Source organism: Aplysia californica, unplaced genomic scaffold (genome assembly GCF_000002075.1).
Source record: "Aplysia californica isolate F4 #8 unplaced genomic scaffold, AplCal3.0 scaffold00269, whole genome shotgun sequence".
In the NCBI taxonomy this organism is placed as follows: Eukaryota; Metazoa; Mollusca; class Gastropoda; order Aplysiida; family Aplysiidae; genus Aplysia; species Aplysia californica.
In genome coordinates this window covers 409,097-431,304 of record NW_004797539.1, presented here as the reverse complement: position 1 = coordinate 431,304, position 22,208 = coordinate 409,097, and the positions used below count along the sequence as shown (strand labels likewise).

The following is a 22,208-nucleotide window of genomic DNA, read 5'->3' as shown; positions in this document are numbered from 1 at the left end:
ATGAGAAATGGAAATCCAGAAACATTGTCTGACAAGTTTTGTTTTAGTAGAGGGTCTTCAGCGCTTGCAACTGCACAAATGAGCGCCATGGTTGGATGTCAACTGAAAAGTCCTTACAGGGAATCAGATTTACTCTGCTCATCTCTCTAGCTTTAACAGTACAAAGTCTGCTTCGACTACCAAGGCACTCCGGAAATAGCGGATCACAAGAGTGTGACTAACATACAAAAGAAGTAGAGGAAAAGGACGATAGGATTAGGAAAGAAAAAGCAGCAGTTCCCTGTTGTAGTTCAGGCACAGTTATGAGCATGACATTGTTGGATACAATTCTCTGTGCATTAGAACGAGAAATGTCCCCCCTTTGGGAATGGCCTAAAGACACTTCAGTCAGTGGCACCGGCCCGAGGGATTTGTCTGACAAAAACATCATCTTCTCTTGCACGGATTTAGGGAGTCTTATACCCACTGCTATCAGTCAGATTCTCATAACAATTTTCACAAGAAGTCAACAGTTTCAAAATTGGCGTCGCATTATACGGAAATAAATTGTTTAAAGACAGGCGTTGTACGTGATATCTTAATCGAATCAACATTCCCATCACATGGTCAATATTTTTATCTTGCGGAATAGTGTGAAGCTCCTGTTCTTTTATAGCTGACTCCTCTGGCTGACTTGTAAGCATGTTAAGACTCTTTGTTGTCATCTTCTCCTTAACAATACCTTCTGAATTCTGTTTTGTATCCTTCAGTAGAGAAGAAAGAATATTTGCCGCTGAATTTTCATCCGTACACAAAGAATTTCTGTCTGTGTTATCATCACTGCAAAAGGAATGTTTGTCTGAGTCTTTGTTCCCAAACAAGGAATTTCCTTCTGGGTTTTCATCGCTACACATAGAATTTATATCTGAGTCTTCTTCCCCACTGTCTCCTGCATCATCCGCACAACTGGAAGAATCAGAGTCTGTATAAACCACTAGACTTAAATTAGGCTTTTTTGCAGCAGTATTCAATGCAGTTGCAGTGGTCTCTTTAGAGCACAAACCTGTAACGTTATTCATATAAAAATTTAAATCACCATTAGGTCTTTTTCTGAAACTGACATTTTCCTGCCTGGGACAATGCTGGGAGGAAGGACATACCTCGTCATCTGTTTTTAACACTTCTAGTCCCAGATTCTTGTCTTTGTTATCTTTAGAATTTTCATTGAAAAACTGCAGTGGAGCCAACAGAGGACTCTGGCACACAGACAAGGAAGCTGTTGAATTTTTGTGCTTAATAACAGTTTTATCACATTCAGAATCCTCCTCTTGCTGACAGGTTATTGTGAAATTCAACCAGTCTTTTTCTAAATCGTGCAGATACGCAGTGAAATACGCTAAGAAGCATGTCTCCGGAGAAGTTAGAAAATCAGCAAGTACTAAATGATCATGATCTATAAAAGACGCAAATTGTAAGAAAAGTTTATGAGGAGAAATCTGTCTCAGTAAATCCACTTCCTGAAACTGAAATGGCCCAGTCTGTGCCATGCAATGCAAATCTCCGGTGCTTGTAAGGCATTCATTTTGTTGTTTCGCAGAATTACAACCTTCTTGAGCTTTATCTTTTTCCCCTCCAGCAGAGTTTTGGAGAACTGCAAGATGTAAGTCCTTTTCTCTGCCACTACCTTCTTGCCAGCCATGTCTGAAAGTAAAAAAAGGCAAACTCAAGGAATTTCTGTTACCAATATTCATTTCTACACAAGGAATTTCTATCAAACTAATGTAAATTTGCCCCCGACATACTGCCAAAGACTTGGCTACCAGAGGTACACTACAAAATGTACTTGGCACCTATAGGTGGCGGCTTGATAATCTTTTCCCCCCACACATGGCTCTGGGAGCTCGACATTTTCTAGTGTTTGTCAATTTGCTCCTGATGATGGAAATGCTATTATTTTTAGGCTTTGGCAAATATTTAAAAAAGAAATAGGAAATAAATGTTTAAATCGTCCGGAGAAACTTCAACGGAACTGTGCCACCTCAGCCTGTTGTCAAAATATCTGGCATTGCCAAACATCAGCCTGATGAATTAAAAGTCGGCAGGTGCCCATGAAGCTTAGATGGGTAAGACTTGCGTTCAAGTCTACATGAGAGGTTATAGCTATATGTGGCCCGAAGACTGATGAGTATCGAGAAAAAACCCAACAACTATGTCTCCAAGGTCCTTGACACATTAAAGCTTAGCTTCTCATCTGGCAGACATTATAAATTTGAATTCACCTAAAGTTTAGCTGAAGCTATACATGTAATTGGTTGCTACTCATTTTTCCCCCTGCATATGGTTAACACGCAAGACAGAAAGATATATCAAGACTGGCTCACTAATCAAGATCTCATTATACCACTAGCCCCGTTGTACTGCCAACTTCATGCCTGTCCGAAGATAGGCAGTAGCCTATAACGGGGTACGACTTTACTTCCATTCGATTTTGCATATAATTTTCAAGGGAAGTTTGTAAAAGTCCCCCAAAACATGGTCTGACTCCATACTGGACCACAAAAACTTGTGAGTAGTAAGTACCAGAAACTAAATTTTCAAAGTAGCTGTATGCCAAATTTATCTGTTCCATTTGAAAGGCCTATATCCACTGAGCATTTTGGTATCATTCTTTAACCTCTCAGTCAATTTTAAAGAAAATGGTAGTTGTTTAAAATTTGATCAAATTTGTTAAAGTCAGTCACTGGCTGCAACCCCATGTTTGACAGACAATAAAAGAGTACCAAGTGCACTAAACATCTCCACATTAACAGAGTACAATCACTATAACAAAATATGGAGCCTAATTTTTTTCAAGACTGAGATCATTACAAATCAGTTTTTTATCACTCCAAACACGATGATCTGTCGTTATTTTGACAAAAACACCGATCGTTGACCTGGCAGGCGCCGCACCGGCCCCCGCGGCGAGCGAGTCGGCTTATACTGTAGTATACCCCACGTGCGGGGTCACATGTTTTCCGAGTCTCGCAGAAGGATTGATGTTAAAAAATTCCAAGCTGATTACTTTATTCTAATAATAGAAAATAAATTGATCTTTTCATTATTATCTTTTTTAAGCCGGTATTTTATATATTTTGTGTAAAAAGTGATCTTTATTTATTTTGACAGCATTTTTAAAAGCTTTCTATTTAAACGCCAAAGGCCAAACATATACCACGGGAAAGCCCGTTTAGAGCTCTACAGTTCTCCGCCAATGAAAAGACGGTATTTAATCATCACTCGTTCCATGAAGCATTTGAATGCACACGTGTCAATTTTTGAACCGGCCGACCACGCATTCCGACCGCGAGGGGCTTCGCTTTCGTCGGCGATTCTCCAGCTCCTAATAATCAGACATATAAACAACTTACACCATTGTAACGAGGAAAAGCTGAACTTTTACAAGGTGTACGGCATTTGGTGTTTTATAGCGAAAGAGCAAAGAAACAGCGATCGGCATAACCGTGATTTCACCGATACCACGCGGTCGGAAGGCCGCGAGTGCCCGCGAGGCCGTGTTCACGCTACCTAGTGTAGCCTTTACAGAACTCTGTAACTCAAGACACATTAACAGAAACAAATACTACAACCGTCTACTCAAGCTACATTAACAAAGATGAATATAGAAACCTCATGCCGTATCTCCAAATCTTCAGGAGACAGAAAAGAGCAGAAATCCACTTGTCATCTTGATCGCCAAACATTGTTGGTAACCAATCCAAGGACAGAGCACTGCCAGCTACTGGTGTGGCAACATGACAAACATTGTGGAGTAAAAACTGGATGGAATTCACCACAAGTTGAGAAACTGTAAAGAAAGACACGTACAAAATTTATGCCCTAAAACACATTGGGAGGTTTTTAAAAAGATAAGAGTTAGGGGTTTTTTTTCTCAAATAAATTACACTGAGAGAGAGAGAGAGAGAGAGAGAGAGAGAGAGAGAGAGGGGGAGAGACAGAGAGAGAGAGAGGGAGGGAGGAAGGGGGGGTGCAAGTGAGGGAGAGTGCTGTTGAGGCAGGGAAGGAGGAATGGGAGAGGGGGAAAAAAGAAGGGGTGGGGGGGAAGGGGGAGGGAGAGAGAGCAAGATGTCTTTATATTATCATACTCTCACCTTCACAAGCTTTTCTGCCTTGGAGAAGAACAGCAGAAGCTTCAAACAGGACGAGAATAAAGCTCTTTGTCAGTGTAGACACCGTCTCCAGACCAGATTCTGAAGCATCAATAGAGCTCCCAACAAAGTCAGTTTTGTTGAACAGACCACTGTTTCTCCCACATGAGAAAAGTGAGGGTGAAGATTCCAAAAAGAAAAGAGCAGTTTGATGTACCGAAACAGGAATAAAAGCTTGAAGACTTAACATTGAGCTGATGACTTTCAAATACTGAATACACACAAGGTGTCCCAAACTTGGTTTCTCAAGCTGAAAGAAATGATCAGCTAAAGGAAGGAGTTTTTCTTCAAATAACAAACAAAGTGTCTTTGAGATTGCAAAGTCTGATGAACACTGTGACAGATATTTGAGGACACATTTCCAGAGCTGGAGCAGACCTATCATCCTACGGGACACACAAACAGATGTCTCAAGGGTTATGTTGATCTGAATTCCGAGGACACAGTTCACAATCCATTTACATGTGAGACTTTGTACTGAACCACTGTTTGAACTCTTAAAAGACATTAACTGAACAAGAAGATCTATCACTTCACTACTTTCCTCAGCAGTCCTTTGTATAATATCAGTCTCTAGTGCAGAAAGTACGTCTGCTACCTGCAAAAGACAAACAGAAATACATTAAAAGCATGTTTATTCATGACCTACTAGCACATAAAAAGAAAAATGATATTTAATTCACTTTCAGCAAAAATAATAGCTCGGTATTCCAAAACAGAAATGTGACAATTTACAACTTTACTTTTATCCACCGCTTACACCCTTTTGGGTGTCGCGGGAAGAAAGAGACGTCTGTCTGTCACCAGCCGGAGAGCTTGGGTCAGGGGGATGCCGTGGGTGGTTAATGTTTCCCTGACACCATCTATCCAGGTCTTTCTCGGTTGCCCTCTAGCCTTGTTGCCACCAAATTTTTTTATGTAGGCTCGTTGTTCTGGATGGTGCATTGGTAATCGTAGGAGATGTCCGAACCATTTGATTCTTTGGTGTTTGATGTGATGCACGACATCATTTGTGCCCACCATTTCTCAGATTACAGAGTTTCTAATTTTGTCTAGCCTGGCCTTGTTTACTGCTTTTCTAAGGCATCGCATTTCACACGTTGTAATTTTTTGCTCTAAAGTCTTGTTCATGGTCCATGTTTGGCATTGATAGGTAAGTGTTCGGATGAATACGGTGTTGATCATTTTGAGTTTTGTTGTCATGGGGATGTTAGGACAACAACAACAAAAAATACACTGATGTAAATGTTGTCTAAAAGGGTCAAAATATCACAATGTGATTTATTTTACATTAATTTCAAATCAATATGGTAACCAGAAAGTTCTTGTGTTTGCAAAAAGTAAAATTGACATGCCACACTAGTGGTTCTTAACCTTGTTAGAGACACTGAACGCTGCAAGTTCTATATCATGCATTCACTAAACCCTACAAGTGGGGTGAATGGAACACACAAACACAATGTATGTCTTGACCTCCACTGAACCCCAGAAACTGGTTCACTGAAACCCAGGGTTTCAATCGAAAAAAGGTTAAGAACCACTACACTAGACAATGAAACTCGTAACTATTCTAACCCCTCCTTCCCTCTGGTTCTCCACAGTGCTTCCACATCTCCCCATCCCTACCTCTGCCCTCTCCTTTATGGTGTTCAAAAAATGGAATTTCCTAAGAAAGATACACTACAGATTTGACAAATACATCCAAGGTCTGCAAATCAAAGTGAACATGTCAAATAAATAAAACTCTTACTTCAAAGAAATTGTTTCGAGTTCCTGTCACCAAGGTTTTCCTTGCCACATAAGCAATGACTTGACATTTGCTCTGTAGCAATGTTACCTGAAATAAAAACAACAGCAAAAAACATATTCAGTGAAACTCCGATATATAACGAACCCGGATTCAACAAAAACTCGGATTTAACGATAGAAAATGGATTCCCCAATTTTTTTAACTAATTAAAATCACAAAATAACTCGTATCCATAAATGAGAAAACTCAGATTCAACTAATATCTTTTGACAGGTGTACAGCCCCTGCTAATGTGACTTCATGCACTTTTCTCTTGCAGCCAAACTCATCAACCCTATTCCAAGAGACAATCAATCGCACCTGCACCATGAATCATTATATAAATACGATTAGCCTGGCCTAATGCGTACATCTTTTGCGGCTAATCAGAAGCCTTCTTTCACACCAACATGTGCGTCGTTGACACACAAATAAAACATTATGAGTCTTAGCGAAGGTCGAGGTTGGGGAGAGGTGCAATGGATGGCCAGCATAATTATGTCTGGCTGTTACTGGTGTGTATAGGGGAAAGGGGCGGGTGTAGGCATAAGCGTTCTGGACGTGGAACATCAGCAGAGATATAGACATGTCACAACCATAACCCCCTCCCCCCTTCGCGGCTACGAACAATGATAGGCTAGCTTAAACATAGAATTACGTAATGATTTGCGCACTGGTCTATGGAAACACTGATAGGCAGATTCAAAGCCTGTCTCCTAAATGATCTAAATTTTGTCAATGGGGGAGTAAAAACACCTACAATTTAATTTTTTTTCACCCATCTTCCTCCTTCTCACATTGGCATCCTTCTTCAAATACACAATTTAAAATTAAGAAATTCAAAACTAAGGTGATGAACGCCACCAAAGCACATACATACTTACCAATGTAAACACAATTTTTCTCTCAAGGAGAAACAAAAGTGTTTGGCCATACCAGTCAGTAACACTAAGACCATTTCCAATTGTATTGTGGAAGTCCTGATCAAAGGTAGGAGACTGGCAAGATGCTGCCTCTCCTTTTGCTTGATACACACTTTGAGCAAGATCTACTGATTCAATATGAAGTCCACCATTGTCTTTATTTGAACTTGTTTTTTCACTTGCGCTAGTTGAACTCAATCTCAGCTTCAGTTTCTCTGCATTGATGTGATGATACTCACAGTAATTGAAAACAGCAGCAGTCATCGAGACAGCGACCATTAGTTTACAGGGAGGTAAGCCCAGCTCACTTGAGAACAGTACTTGCGAGTGTGGAGAACAGATTTCACTGTCATTTACATGGTTATGCATTGATAGAAACAAATCACTGCAAAACTTGTGTGGGGTGATGAGCAACTGGGGGTTTTCCTGGTGGCAGACAGCTCTGAAGATATTCATGGCAGCTGAATCCATCTGTGAGAAAACAATGTCCAATTATTTACAAGACAAATTCATTTTGGTCTTACACCTTACTTCAAACATGAATTTGTATTACAGGGTAAGAACAATGAGGAATATCACCATAGCTTTAATAATCAAACTATCCGTATCAGAGAAAATTATAAATTTTGTTTATCTGTTTCTCAGTTTACAAAGATGGAATTAAGACGTCCGACTATCTTCCCACATCTTTCACTAGCAAAGTGTTCAAAAAAAGAAAGGCAAATTGAGAAGTGAAAAGTAGCAGTTTTTTACAAGACTAGGACTGCCTCTCAATGATCTTTGAAGTACAGTCAAACCTGCCTTAACGAAAACCTTTTGAAGATGGAAACTTGTCATAACAGAATTGCACTGCTTCCCCCCTTGATAAATTCCTCTACAATTACTCTATGAAACAGAAACCTGTTTTACCCAGGGGGGAAGTGTTTAAGGGATGCGACTTGGGGTTAGATGTTACCCCATCCGTGAGCCTGGAGCCTGAGTGGTGCAGATGGTAGGGTGGGGTGGGTATGAAATCTTGAATTTTATTTCATACGCGGGGAGGGGTGGCACTGGTTGATTATGCTTATTATGCCGAAGGGTGGGGCTAAAGGTGAAAACAAAGGAGATGTTCAATCATTTAATTTCTGTTTTTAATAGGTCAAACAGTGGCGTGAATATGAGATGCAAGCACTTGTGGCAAAAGAAATAGGTATAAGTCGGCCTTACACTGATGCATGCCATTATTCAGAGAGGCTAGGATAGCACTTGAGAGGTGTGAAGTTTTGATCATTGCTTGCCGACTGGACAGTCAGCCCTTGATACTATCAGTTGGGCCTCTGGAACTTTCCTCCCCCCCATAAAAGTGAAGCCTTCTCCGCAAGTTCAACCTCGAACATTTAGGCCTATTTGCTATCTCACTCTATATAGATCCAGATCTAGGAAATCAATCAATATCACAAGAACATCTTTACAGGTACAGGTATTTAAGCTGAACCAGCAAATACGTGAGTAACATGTCCTGGGGGTGAGGGAATAGAGTTGGTATTTTTTTTTACTTTCCTTCCCGCCTCACACTCAGCTACCAATTATTTGTCCATTTTCTACTAAATATGGATGCGCTGAACATGAATATCAACTTCATTTCCGTCGCAAATTAATAGTTTTTGAAATATTTGATTGTTCTTAAAAATCGAGATAGACAGGCTTTGGACCAATCGGGGGGTTCCACGGGGGGGCCTGAGCCTGAGGTAAAAGAAAATCTGGGGGGTTACAGGGGGGCCTGTTTCAACCCATAATTTGATATATTAGTTAAGATTTGAAATTTTCATGAAAATAATTGATTTGCGACAGTTACAGTGGCTTTACGTGTGATAACTGTGCAGCAAACAGTGCTGTAGTTTGACCCCCGAAGCAGTGCATCCGAGTGCGGGAGTGAAAGTAAAAATTTACCAGTTTTATGTAGGCCTACCGGTATTCAATTGTGAAAGTTGTGGCTACACTTGCTTAAAACTTTGCAACACAGTAAGTAGATCTATCTAGACTCTAGTAGAGTCTAGATCTAGATCTAGAATCTAGATTTCCTTGATTTTGATCTATCTAATCAAATCTAATAGGCCTAGATCTAGTAACAACACGGTTTCATTGATTCATTTTGAACTCCTTGTTGGTTAGATCTAGATATCTACTGTTGTTCCAAACGTAGATCTATGCGTTATCTTGTAGTCAACTATACAAACCTGGGCTAAAAAGCGTCCATGATCCTTTAACTTTAATCGCCTTGTTATAGTTTACACGAAACAGTACACCTGTGGTGTATTGAGAAGATAGGCCAAGATAAATTCGCGAGAGAAATGAAAACGAAAGTACGATTGGGTGACCCTCCCGGATGTGACCTCTGGCTTTGGATCCAAATACGTGACGGTGTGATTAATTCAGCTAGGCTAATGAGAATTTTGCCAAACGTATGAACTTGATAACTGGGCTGGACCTGCAATGGGTCCACGACAGTCTCGGTAACAACGGGATTTCGGATACCGATTTAGCTGTCAGTCTACCGCGATGATTCTGATTTAGTTGCCAGTCTAGGCCTACTGCTGGACAGGCCTGACAACTTGTTTAGATTTAAATAAATTTGACGGTCTACCAATTTATTTATACATTGCGTGTCGCATTCAACAAGGTTGCCGGGACCGGCTGGTTGTCCTCGTTGGATCCGACCTCTCGCAGAACGTGACTAAAGCTAAAGTAAAGAAAGGAGACAAGTTATTATACAGTGGAATCCACTTACAACAAGTCCTGAAATAACGAGAAATCTGTTATAAAGACACTATTCTAAAACCCCGTTTTTTCCCTTCTTTATCTTTGTAAATAAAATACTGCTATAGCGCAATCAGACAAACATGCGAGTCGGTTATAGCGGAATATTGCTGCTGCTGTGCACACCGTACAGGCCATTTATTCATGCAAAACCTTGCCGGTTGTTGGTGATCTTGCGAAACAGAATGGGAGAGCCCACGTGTGCCAACAAGGAAGGCGGAGCGAATGAGTGGGGAGGATGTGGTAGTGGCATGCACAGACAAGCAGAATGCATCACGTGATAGGTCAGCCTAGTCTAGATTATCTAGGCCTACCACGCCTCTCACTTCTCCGATGCGGGGATGGAGAGGTCACAATGATGTGACTGTGATGGATGGATCCAATGTGGGACGTGCGCAAGCAGACGGAACGCACCACAGGGTGTGGTGGGGCGAGTTAGCCTAGAGAACTTTTTTTCTGATCACCGACGCCGAGCTGTCAACATCGCTAGCGATAGAGAAAGAAACCTTATTCGATTTTTAATCAAGTAAGACCTCGAGATCACGTTGAACCAAATCATCATCAGGGGAGATTACAAAAAGAAACGAACAGAAAACCAGACTTATAGATTAGGCCTACTGTACTATTTCCCTTGAATTTATTACTGGGTCCCTTATAATTATAACGAGAATCCTGTTATAATGGATGTTTCGCACCGGTCCCCTCCCTCTCGTTATAACAGGATTCCACTGTATTATAGGATCAATACTAGATCTAGTAATTAAAACATTTGTTCCCCCTAATGACAAAAATCTCAAACAGCATCAGTGTGCGCGTGTTTGAGCTGTGGTCTGACCATCATTTCTGCATAAAAAATTTATGTTTTTCCCTGGAACACTTCTCGAGTGGAAACATACCCTCTCACGCCTAGGCCTAGATCTACATAAAGTAAAGACAGGAGCTTGGATTTTCTGATCAGGGGGAGAAAAGAAAATTGAAAAAAATGAAGATCTCGATCTAGACCTACCCATCCACAGTTCATCCAGTTTCACACAGCCGGCATCGTGTTCCCACCCATCCCCTCCCATCTCTACCGTAGGCTAATCCTTGCCCATCCTCTTGGCTCTGGGGCCCATATTAGGAGGCACACTAGATCTAGCAATACAGTGTGTTAGGAATCGATGATGGGCCTTGTGCTTCGCGTGAGAAAGAGAGAAAGGAGAAAAATTCTTCGCTTTTGGGGCCGCTAATTGCTTTCATTTGGTTATCGCGACCTCGTTGAAAGCGACTTCGGTCTGTTTTCAACCTCGTTGGAGCCGACGTACATTTACAAAGAGATATAGAGGAAAAATCGGGGATTAAGGATTGCCTCGTTGGAGCAGACTTCTCGTTGAATGTGAACTCGATGAATGCGGCACCCACTGTATAGTCTTGTGAAAAGAATCAATTTACATTTTCCAACTCTGCATTTAAGATTACTATGAAGACCCCTCCCTCTCCCATCCCATCTTTTCTTTCAGAACAGTTAACTCTAAAGGCTTCTATGAGTTACAAAAAATGGAAAATCAGCTCTTTGACAATAAGCTCCGATGACTGAGCTTAGCTGACAAGAATATTCTGTGTCTATGAATAAGTTATGGATTCCCACTTTTCTGTATCTCCAGTGCGCAATAGGAGGGAGGCACAGGAAGACTGGTTTATTTTTATATTCCTTTGATTTTTCTTTTGCTTGATAGAGTAAAGAGAGCACAACCACGCAATAATGACCGACAAGTGTAAGGAAATAGCAAGAAGGACAGATAAGAACAACGGGGAGCAAAAAGATTTAGGACCTGCTAGAGCCACCTTCCTACCATTTGGATTCCTTTTCAAACAGAATTTCTTCCTCGATCTTCTTTGATGAGAAACATCTGTAAAAATCTCTGCTAGAAATTTATGAGTGTGAAAATCTGAGTCAGGACCCAGTGTGAACACACACACACACACACACACACACACAAGCACACACACACACACATAATTATAATGGGGCAAATGAAGAAGTAGCAGCAGAGAGCAGAGGCAGTAGAGGGAAGGTGATGTGATAACTACATGTAACTATTATCTTGTAAATGCACAGAAAATGCCAGACTGAAATATGCACACACAAAAAAGACAAGACATCAAATTTAATGTCCATGCACAATAACTGGAAATACAAATGGAAATAGAAGTAGTAAGAACTTCATTTAATTCAAATCATACTTAGGCTTTTCTTCTGCAGATCAAACATTTTGACAATATCATGAACAACAATTTCATGCCATGCTTTAAAAGTAAAAGCACCAGCACTTATTGCCAGGAGTATTTTTTCAGTGATAGAAAGTATTCTATGAAAAGAAACATACATTTTTTAAATCTTGAAAAACATAATCTATAGTTATGTATCCCTCAAAAGGCTCACAAGACTTTACAAATTATGCCCTACATCTGATAGTTCATTCCAGTCTTAATATTTCAATCCCCCCCATGATATAAAACATTACAGTTTACAGCATGTTATATTTATATATATATATATTATATGTATGTGCATCACCATCATTCATATACTATAAATAGTATGAACCCCATCTCTATTGATTGCCAAGTACCTATTTACAGCTGTCTGAACTGAGTGTACCAGCATCTATGATGTTACGGTCTAATACAGTGCAGCACTTTTTCTATTATCCAGTGCCCATTGGGGGATCGGTTCTCTAAAACAAACTGATCACCCGACTCGCGGCCTTGAAAACAAACACGCTTGTTTTTTAAGATCACCTTCAGCTTCGTTTGGTTTATGCCACAATGGTCGCTTTTTTTCCTCAATCTGGCTAGCCCCTCCTACCAAACAGATCCAATCGTGCCAACGGGCACTGGATATAAGGAAAAACTGTTCTATACAGTGGAGACATGAATAAAACTTACAAGTTGACAATGGCAAGTCTAACGCACTACACCATGGCTACTCTTTTTATATTTCGATATGGTATCAAGAGCTAAATCCCATCAACTTTTGTATTCCCCGGATATTTTCTGCTTCCACAAAATATAGCCTACTACTGTCTACCACTGAAAAATCCCGTCTACATCATGAGAACAGATCGTTCCACACTTTATTTGTAATTCTAATGTTTTGTGCCCCCATTGACACAATTTAGATAATTTAGAAGGCAAATTGCGTCAACCCTGCCTGTCACAACAAAGCCAGACCGGTGGGAGACAATGACAACATCCCAGCATACTTGATGAATTTTCCGACTTGGGAATCAAACTCATGTTCTCTGTGTGCTACAACGAAGAGCTTCACTGTTACACCACAGATGCTGGTACGCTCTATCAGAGTCTATGCAGAATCAGAGAGTAATAAACAAAACGAACAGCCACAAAGTTCACAGATGGAGGAGACAGTTCAACATTAGTTATTTGCCTGCATTGTCCTTAGAAACGTAAGTTAAATTTAGTTTCAGCTAAAAGAAGTACATAGAGATTTTAAGCTCGAAAAAAGCAAAACTAACAGGGAAACAACTGAGGGAGAGTAAAGAAGTAGGACTGACCAGTCGCACTCCCCAACCACCCACCTATTGACCTCAGAAGTCAACTTCTTCCCTCATAGCCAATTAAAAAACTCAACATTTTAGACAAAACTACACCATGTACTTAACAATTCTACAAAAATCTCCCCCTAAATTGTAATATGGCACTGTGCCACAGGACCAAAGCCCTTTTTATGTAAGTTTGTTTATAATTGGAGCCAAGGGAAGCAAATCAACACAATGATGGTATTTAGTGCTGGGAAAGAACAGGACAGACAGGGGGGAAAAAAATAGAGAAAAAAAAAAAGTAAGACCCGCCAGAGAAAATATTGGGTTTTTTAAAATAGTGTTTAAAGTAAAAATAACCACCTCATCACAATAATGGACATTAAGTCCTGAAAAAAAAGCAAGATATACAGACAGGAACAACAGAAACACAGTAAATAAGAAGGACCTACCAATGATACCTTTCAACCACTTGCAGATTTATTTTTTATTTTTTATTTTTTTATAGTCGAGGGTTTTACGGCGCTCGCAACTGCATAAGGTCATATGAGTGCCACGGGGTGGGTGTCAACAGGGAATCAGACTTAGACTGCTCACCTCTCTAACTTCAACAGCACAAGGTCTGCTTCGACTATCAAGGCACCCCGGAAATAGCAGGTCACAAGAGAGTTACAAACATACAAAAGAAGTAGAGGAAAATGACATGAGTAAGGATCAGGAAAGAAAGAGCAGCAGTTCCCTGTTGTGGATCAGGCACAGTTATGAGCATGACATGAGTCAGCCCATTTACAATTCTACTGTGCTTGAACGAGAAATGTCCCCCCTTTGGGAATGGCCTAAAGACACTACAGTCAGTGGCACTTCCCCGGAGGGGTATTTTGTTTTAAAAGACAGCACAATACTGTGTGCCAACAAAACCTTCTGAGATAGTTGTTCAGCAAACTAATTGGGAGAAGGATGAGAAAGAAAACGATAGTAGTAATGGGGAAGTCCTTTTGAAAAAAATCAGAAACATATGGTAAAATATTTTCCTTGGGTGCTTTCAAGTACACATACACATTCGTGAAGCAGTGCACTTGTTTTGACACAAAAGTAGCTTCATGGAAATAAAACTTCACAGCCAATCTTTGCGTTATCTAATTAGTTGAGGTAATACCCCCCCCCCCCCCCCCGCCCCCCCAAAAAATCTCCAAAACCAATGTAGGCCCCTACAAGTCTTTGTGAAATAACTAGAAGAATACGAATTGCATTTAAATTCAAAATTACACTGCTGCTCTTATTTGCTCATATGTATACCAGTGCACTTGGTCTGGGTCTAGAGAAACTCCATGAAAACAAAACTTCACAGCCAGTCTTTTCATTATCTCATTTGCCAAGCTAAGAAAATAAAAACAAAATACGACTGTCCTTTCAAAAATAAATTGTTAAAAATAACATTGGTTCCAACACAAAGACCGTGTACATTTCCATGTATAAATGAACTAGCGATTTTCGGGCATGAGAAGCTTCATGTAAACATAACTTCACAGCCAGTTTTTCAATTAAATATTTATCTGAGGGAAGAAAAAGAAAACAATACCAATGTACAACTGTCCTCAGTAAAGAACATTAGAATAAAAACTACATTCTCAGATACACAGAAAACTTTCCTGTATGCTCCAAGGTATACATCCGTATGAACCAGTGCACAGGATTAGGGGCAACAGAAGCTTCTATACAATGATATTTTAAAATGAAGTTCTGTGTATAGAGAAGCACATTGACTTAACTGTTATGCACAGAAAAGGTAAGATAGACATACAGAGACATCAGAGGTGAAGAAATCTTCAATAAACAAGAAAAAAGAAACAAAAATTTTGTTGCAGTTGCAAAGTTGAAAGTTTCCTCATAATATAAGGTACATGATCATGTTTTTAATATCAACGGAAAAATTTTGTATAGTATATATAGTATTCTTTATCTACCATAATGAAGAAGGAAACCTACTTTTGGAATTTCTGCATTGATTGATGATTGAAAGTTTGGTCAAGGACATGAATTATACTCATCTGTGATATGTTAGGTGAAATAAACGTGGAATACAAATTGCCTCAACAAACGCACAGCCTGAGTGCACATAGTTATAGTGTTGGAGACACAGCAGTAGAAAAAATTGCAATGAGTAACTAAAAAAGGCCAAACTGTGTCCCAACAGGCAATCATTTTGTCAACAATCTACAATAATAGCTTAAGTCAGACTTTGGCCAAAATCAAAACATTTTGTCAACCTTTTGTCTAAGGCCAAAGTTAAACAAACAAACTATGGCAATCTTTATTATAAAGATGATGGGTTACCAAAGTGTCATGAAAATTTGTAAGTGTATAGACCAATTGTCAAGTTACAACAACCAAACCAATGTGAGTCAGCAAATAACATGAAAGTAGTAAATTTTTTTTTTTTAAGGAGGGGGGAGCAGGGGCAGATTTCTTCAAATAACTAAATAACTCCAACAAACACTACTGTAGTATACTGACTATAGAACAAATATGATTGTGGTTCGGTGGTCTCACAAATAACAATATATTTCAGATCAGCAGCGGCACACTTTAAGAGCTTCTAAATACTAAGGTAACTAGTACTGATATAAACAACTTGCAGGAAGTCACACAACTATCTGCATGATATTTCGATAGACATTCCAAATTTGAAATTGTAGAAATAATGAATAATCAATCTGAAAATCCAAACACTAAAAAGGAATTTGAAAACCATTTAGTTTCAACAAATATAAATAAATCCTGAACTAAAAAATTTGGAGTTTCATATCCAAAAATAAATGAGAAAAAAAGCACACCATTTCCGACTATCTTATGAAATTTTCACACCATAATTTCAAATTTATCCCCTTCACCCTTTTGTGTGGCATCCATGTGCATGCAAATATCTTCTTCTTTGGTGCGGTTTAGATAATTCCAAGGGCAGGTTTGTTTGACCCTATTTGTCACAGTAAACCTGGGCTGAGTGGGATTCAAAATTCCATCAGCCAGACAGAGTTAATAAAAAAAGTGAACTTTCGAATGAATCGAACTACATTTTGTGTACAATGTCAAAAAACCTAGCCATTACACTAGGGAAACTGATGCATTTATGTGAGAAATGCTCCCCAATGTGCCCTCCAAAAAAATAATAACATGAATTCTTTCGTCGTTACTCATAAATGCACGTATTTGCTTTACAGTAAGAGAACAATACCATTCTATGCAATGTAATATATGCACTCTCAACTGTAAATTCAGTTGTAAGGATGTCTCCAAGTCTGAAAAAAACCCAACCAGGTTCACATTTTTTTAACAATATTGAACAAATATCAAAGATGAATATCAAAGACTGACCCTGAATACAACAGTTGAATAAATAAGCAACTGGACAGCTGAATATAATTTACCTTTAATGAGGAAAAAAACAGATCTCACTTGTCAAAGATTGACATTCCTTTTTACAGTGGCAATGATAATGATTTCAGTAAAGTTCTCACCATTGAGATGATGAGCATTTCATGATCGAAGAAGTATAAAACTTTATCAACATTACTATTTTAATGAAGACTATAAACTGTAAGGAACGGAAGCACTCTTCATACTACAAAATAGTATCAGTATCAAAATTATAAAAGCATTTCAAAGTTCATTTATTACAATAATCATATATGCACAAGGACACAGAATATACATGACATACCACCAATCTGTGCAGTATACGGTCATGAAGTTTACGTAAAACCAACAGGACATGGTACCTTAACAAACAATTTCACAGCACTTATTACATTCAAAGTCATGTCAATTCTTAAATAAGACATACAAATATTTTATACCATGCTCTTTGGATCTGCTTTTCTAAGATTTGCGTAAGAAAATCAGATCTGAAAACAACACCTCAAACAAACAGGCAAGTATGGATTTCTTGGCCTAAAGCATTGTAATACAGTAGTCTCAACCAACAATCCCACCACTTATGATCCCTGTTTACTTCAGATTCTGTTTTAAGAACAAAAAATTTTGACTGCACAAATGTCATCCTTAAAAATCCCACTCAGAAGGTACTAAATACTGCTAAGATCCCTCATTTCAGATCATAATTTACTGAACAAAAATTCAAGCATGCACAGTTAATCAACCAGCAGCGAAAATTTGCTATCATTGAGCTGCCCCTTGCATCACAGATCATCCACTCTCGTGAATACAATAATACCTCCACTGCAAATCTTGATGAGGGGGTACAATGTTTGCTCCAGATGAGATCAATCTGAGGTGCTGAACTTTTGGATCTGTTTGTTTTCTGTATCTGTATTTGAGCCCAATTATTGGGCTTACATTAGATTTCATGACACACTGGGAGGCTGCATCAGACAGGGTCACATCAAACTGTCAACTTGTTGGTGCTTTTGTTTCCTTGACAATTGCACTTGTCTTTCAGCTCTGTGCCCAAGTGAAAATGGGCAGAGAATGAGTTAAAAGGAAGACATACACAAAGCTAAGAATTATTACTGGCTTGGGCAAATAGTAAGCCTACTGAATGAAAAGTGCAACAAATTATAAATTTTGAATAGCAAACATTGTTGATGGACTAATAGGCTACATAAGAAAAAAACCCATTCACACATGTGACTTCATGCTCCGAAGTGTTTATGAAGCTTTCTTTCCTCAAAACCACACTGCACTATAACTCATGGGTCATGTCAGTTCATTTTAAAGTTAGAGAGGATCATTTTATCAATTGTGGGCCTCATCATGAGTCACCTTGAATTCTTCCCTCTGATGAATTAGGTAAGATCCCCTTCGCATATGATCCCGCATTTTCCTTCCTCCCAAGCACTGAGGACGTTGATTGAGACTGCTGTAATCATTAAAATAAAAATACATAGCATCTCTACTTTTGACAAAAAAGTTCAACCACAGTAAAAATAAAAAATAGTAAGAGTTAATTATCAAAAAGTTAACTTGACACAGCTAAATTTTTATAGTTTAACTGAGAGGCAAAATTTATAATCTAGACTTAAAAATCATTAAAAAAAATTTAATCAATCTTTGTCCCTCACATTACAATGTTGCTTGATGTTGATTGTCATATCAGTGAGAAGTTCACAAGCATCAAGAGTCAAAGTCGAAGTCAATCTTATCTGCTGAAAAATCACACACTGTTTTTAATAAAAAAGTGTCATTGCCCTAGATTAACTGCAGACGTACACATTTCTAGGATGTAAAGAGACAACAAGATGTACCATTATTTACATTCAATAATTAGGAAATCTGTTTTACATACAGCAAAATGAACGATGTAATTTTCATCCAAAGAAGTTGTGATCACCCTCAAATCAAATTTCATATATGTTAGGTGTTTGTCAGTAGAGTCACCAAGCTATGTGTTTGGAAGAAAGGGGGGGGGGAGTGAAAGATAGATAGACAAAGAGAGAGACAGCAAGAAAGGGGAGAAGGGAGCCAGGCAGGGAGGAAGGGAAGAAGGGAGGGAGCAATGAAGGGAGGGAGGCAGGGAGAGACAGAGGGAGAATGTGATAGGTTGATATGATGTTATTCATATATTTTGTGTTGGGGAAAATGGTGAAAGCTCACTGCCAAATTCTTCAAATGAGAGATTAATAAAATATAATGTATCTTATCAAATCTTCTAGAGCTAACTATCTCAAAAGACCAGAAACATGTTGAGAAAGATAGCACAATAGCGTTATAATCTAGCTAGAACACTCATCTGCTACCTATTCTTTCGGATGGAGTGATTCATACAAAGTCTGCAACTGAATCAGGAAGCCTGGATTAGGACATGTAGGGGGTCTCTTTGAGCGGAGATAAGAAAATGATTCATTTACAGACATCTTGTTCTTTGTGATGAGGTATGCCATGACAATAGCCGCCGATCTGGAAATCCCAGCATTGCAGTGAACAAGAACACACCCTCCAGATGAGCGGCCTTCGTCTATGAAGTTGATGGCTTTTTCAAAGCCATGGAAGATTGGAAATTCAGGCAAATCGCGAAATTCTTGAGTCTGATACGTAAAATGATTTGGGAATAAATTCTCCACGCCTGTGGCCACGTTGAGGATATGAGTCACACCAAACTTTTTCAGAGTCTCAAAGTCATGGGCTACATCTTGAGAACCTGAAAGGAGAAGACAAAAGATAGACAAAAGATAAAAAACAAAAATTGCTTTATCTTCCCATGCCCCCTAAGATTTCTAATTTCTTCCCAAAAGTATTGTAATCAGAGAGGGAATTTAAAAAGTCTTTGCTAAACATATTTAACCCTATTCTCTGCCAGTACTTTTTGTATGTGAGACAAAGTGTGAAACTGGAAGTTGTGCATTTGTGTGTGCGTGAGCGCGCATGTGTGTGTGTGTGTGTGTGTGTGTGTGTGTGTGTGTGTGTGTGTGTGTGTGTGTGTGTGTGTGTGTGTGTGTGTGTTTTGTTGACTGGTCTCAAAATGTACATTTTTTGTCTTTTGATTTGTCAGTTATATTGAATGGTAAATCTGCATTTTACAGAGCTTAGAGTCTTCCAGGGATAAGGCATTATATAAATTCATATTATTATAGTTATTGTTATTATTTATGATTATTATCATTATTATTAAAGTTATTTATGATTATTATTATTACCATTATAATTATAAAAAAGAACCCTGTGTGAAAGTGAAAACATGTTATAGAATATTCATTTCTCAATTTGATTAAACAAATACAATCCAGAAGATTAAGTTAGCCAAATCTAGGTTAAGAGATGTTTCTAAAGTGTAGGCTACTAAAAAATATATGACTGAAATAATAGGCATATAATAAGTCCCTTTGTTAAGTATTGCTTTACTTTCAGTATAAAAAAGGATTTAAACAGGACGCAGCAGTAAATCAGACTTTTAACAAATCACACATTTTGTTTACTGTTCAGGCAGTTTTAGTTGGCCATACAGCCTACTTATCCTGGGAAACTAGTCTAACATTATGTACAATTCCTGTACAATATGAAACAAAAAAATGGTAGCAAATGTAAAGAAACAGAACTCAAAATAATGAAAGTACTTAACTTATTTTTTAGGTTTGACAGCATGTTTTCATAGTGACGGGTGTCTAATTAGAATTGAGATAGACTTGAAATTTGGCAGTTATCTTGGCTACGCCACTACAAGGTAACACACAGAAGTAGAAAACGATTCATTGACAGAAAAAAAGCTTAGAGACAAAACAAAATTTTAATGAGAATGATCTTCACCTCAAATGCAACAACGGGTTAGCATTGAAGGCCCTACAAGGTACCAGAAACTACATTTTCAAAGTAGCTGTAGGTCAAATTTATCTGTTTCATATAAAAGGCCCGTGTCTCCTGTAAATTTTGGTTCCATACGTTTACCTCTCACTCAATTTTTTTTAAAATGGCGGCTGTTTTAATTTAATATTATTATAATTGAATATTGCTAAATTCGCTAACCGGATGCCACCCCATGTTTAACAGATAATAAAGAGTACCAAGTGCACCAAACATCTTGACATTAACAGAGTACAATCACTATAACATAGAAATGGAGCCAGATTTTTTTTTTCAAGACTGTGAGATCATAACAAATCTGTATTGTATTGCCTCAAACACGATGATCCATCGTTATTTCGATTTTAAAAAGAACACTGAGTGTTGTCCCGGCCGGCGCCGCACCGGTCCCCGCGGCCAGCGAATTGGTTCTGACTGTAGTGTACTGAGTACTTCCAGGAGTTTTGCGAAAGGATGATGCAAATGTAACATAATTCCAAACCGATGACTTTATTCTAATAGAAAAAGAACTGATCTTTCTATTGGTACTTTTTTTGTTCGGTATTTTACATAATTCGAGTTAAAAATGATCTTTGAAAACTTGTACAATTTTTAAAGACTTTCTATTTAAACGCCAAAAGCCAAAAATATACCACGTGAAGCCCAGTTCAAAACTCTAAAGAAGTTGTTTGCCAATGAAAAGACGGTATTTAATCACCACTCTTTCTTCAAAGCATTCCAAGGCATGGGTGTTAATTTTTTGAACCGGCAGACTTCACATTCCGACCGCGAAGGTCTTCGCTTTCCACGGCGATTCTCTAGCTCCAAATACGCGGAAAAAGAAACAAATTACACTATTGAAACGAAAAAAAAAAAGCTTAACTTTTTCAAGGTGTACAGCATTTGGTGCTGTTATAGCGAAAGAGCAAAGAAAAAAGGATCTGAATTACCTCGTTTTCACCGAAACCACGTGCTGGAAGTCCGCGAGCTTTTACGTGCCGTGTTTACCCATCTTATACGTTTGCAATAGTACTATAAACACATGAGTGCACACACATACACACACACACACATGCACACACAAATACACACACAATTTCACAAACATACAGAAACACACACACATGGATGCCTCGGTGGCCTCTTGGTAAGGAATCCACCTTTGGAGATCTAGAGGAAGATATCAGTCTTTTAAAAAACCCACTAAAACACAATAAAAACAAACTTTTACAGTCAATCAAAGTGCAAAACTGAAAGATCAACAGCCCATAACTGAGCAAGCAGGGCACGCTTACACAGTCAGCTGTTTACATAAAAAAGCTTGAAGCGGGCTACGAGTAACCATTCTTACTCCGTTTAACCAATCAGAGTCCTGATGAGTCATTCATAGTGACGTTAAGTCGTTTATATTTCAGACTATTCATGCTCGAAAATGGCTAAAAGGATTAAAAATAGAGGCGAATAAAGGACGTTGAAGCAATGTGGCCATGAGGTAAGGGTTCTGTTTTATATAATTTCACAACTACATTCCAGAAGGTCAAATGATCGAAAGGGTTTGAGGTCCAAATTCCTTTATCCTGTCACCCAAGCTCACAACAAACAACACACAGACCTAAAAAATAAATCAAAATAAAATATTCACAGTCGATTATACAGTGGAATCCACTTACAACAAGTCCTG

General features: G+C 38.7%; 2 protein-coding genes across 4 annotated transcripts in view; both read right to left on the bottom strand.

Moving 5' to 3' along the window:
• Positions 1-337: 337 nt before the first annotated feature.
• On the bottom strand, positions 338-9,579 carry LOC101853627. The gene is made up of 6 exons (XM_035970445.1): positions 9,116-9,579; positions 6,861-7,370; positions 5,938-6,024; positions 4,131-4,785; positions 3,649-3,826; positions 338-1,680 (listed from the first exon to the last, which is right to left on the bottom strand). The coding sequence occupies exons 2-6, from the start codon at positions 7,368-7,370 to the stop codon at positions 447-449; spliced, it is 2,664 nt and encodes an 887-aa protein (XP_035826338.1). The 5' UTR covers positions 9,116-9,579; the 3' UTR covers positions 338-446.
• Positions 9,580-18,671: 9,092 nt separating this feature from the next.
• LOC101853098 (dual specificity protein phosphatase 19) overlaps positions 18,672-22,208 on the bottom strand; it is a 9,002-nt gene continuing 5,465 nt past the window's right edge. For 2 of the 3 annotated variants that reach the window (XM_005101045.3, XM_005101044.3), the window contains exon 3: positions 18,672-19,391. In XM_005101045.3, coding sequence (XP_005101102.1) covers positions 18,991-19,391 — 401 coding nt within the window. In that variant the 3' untranslated portion in view covers positions 18,672-18,990. The remainder of the gene's footprint in view (positions 19,392-22,208) is intronic. The other variant, XM_005101043.3, reaches the window with a different exon arrangement.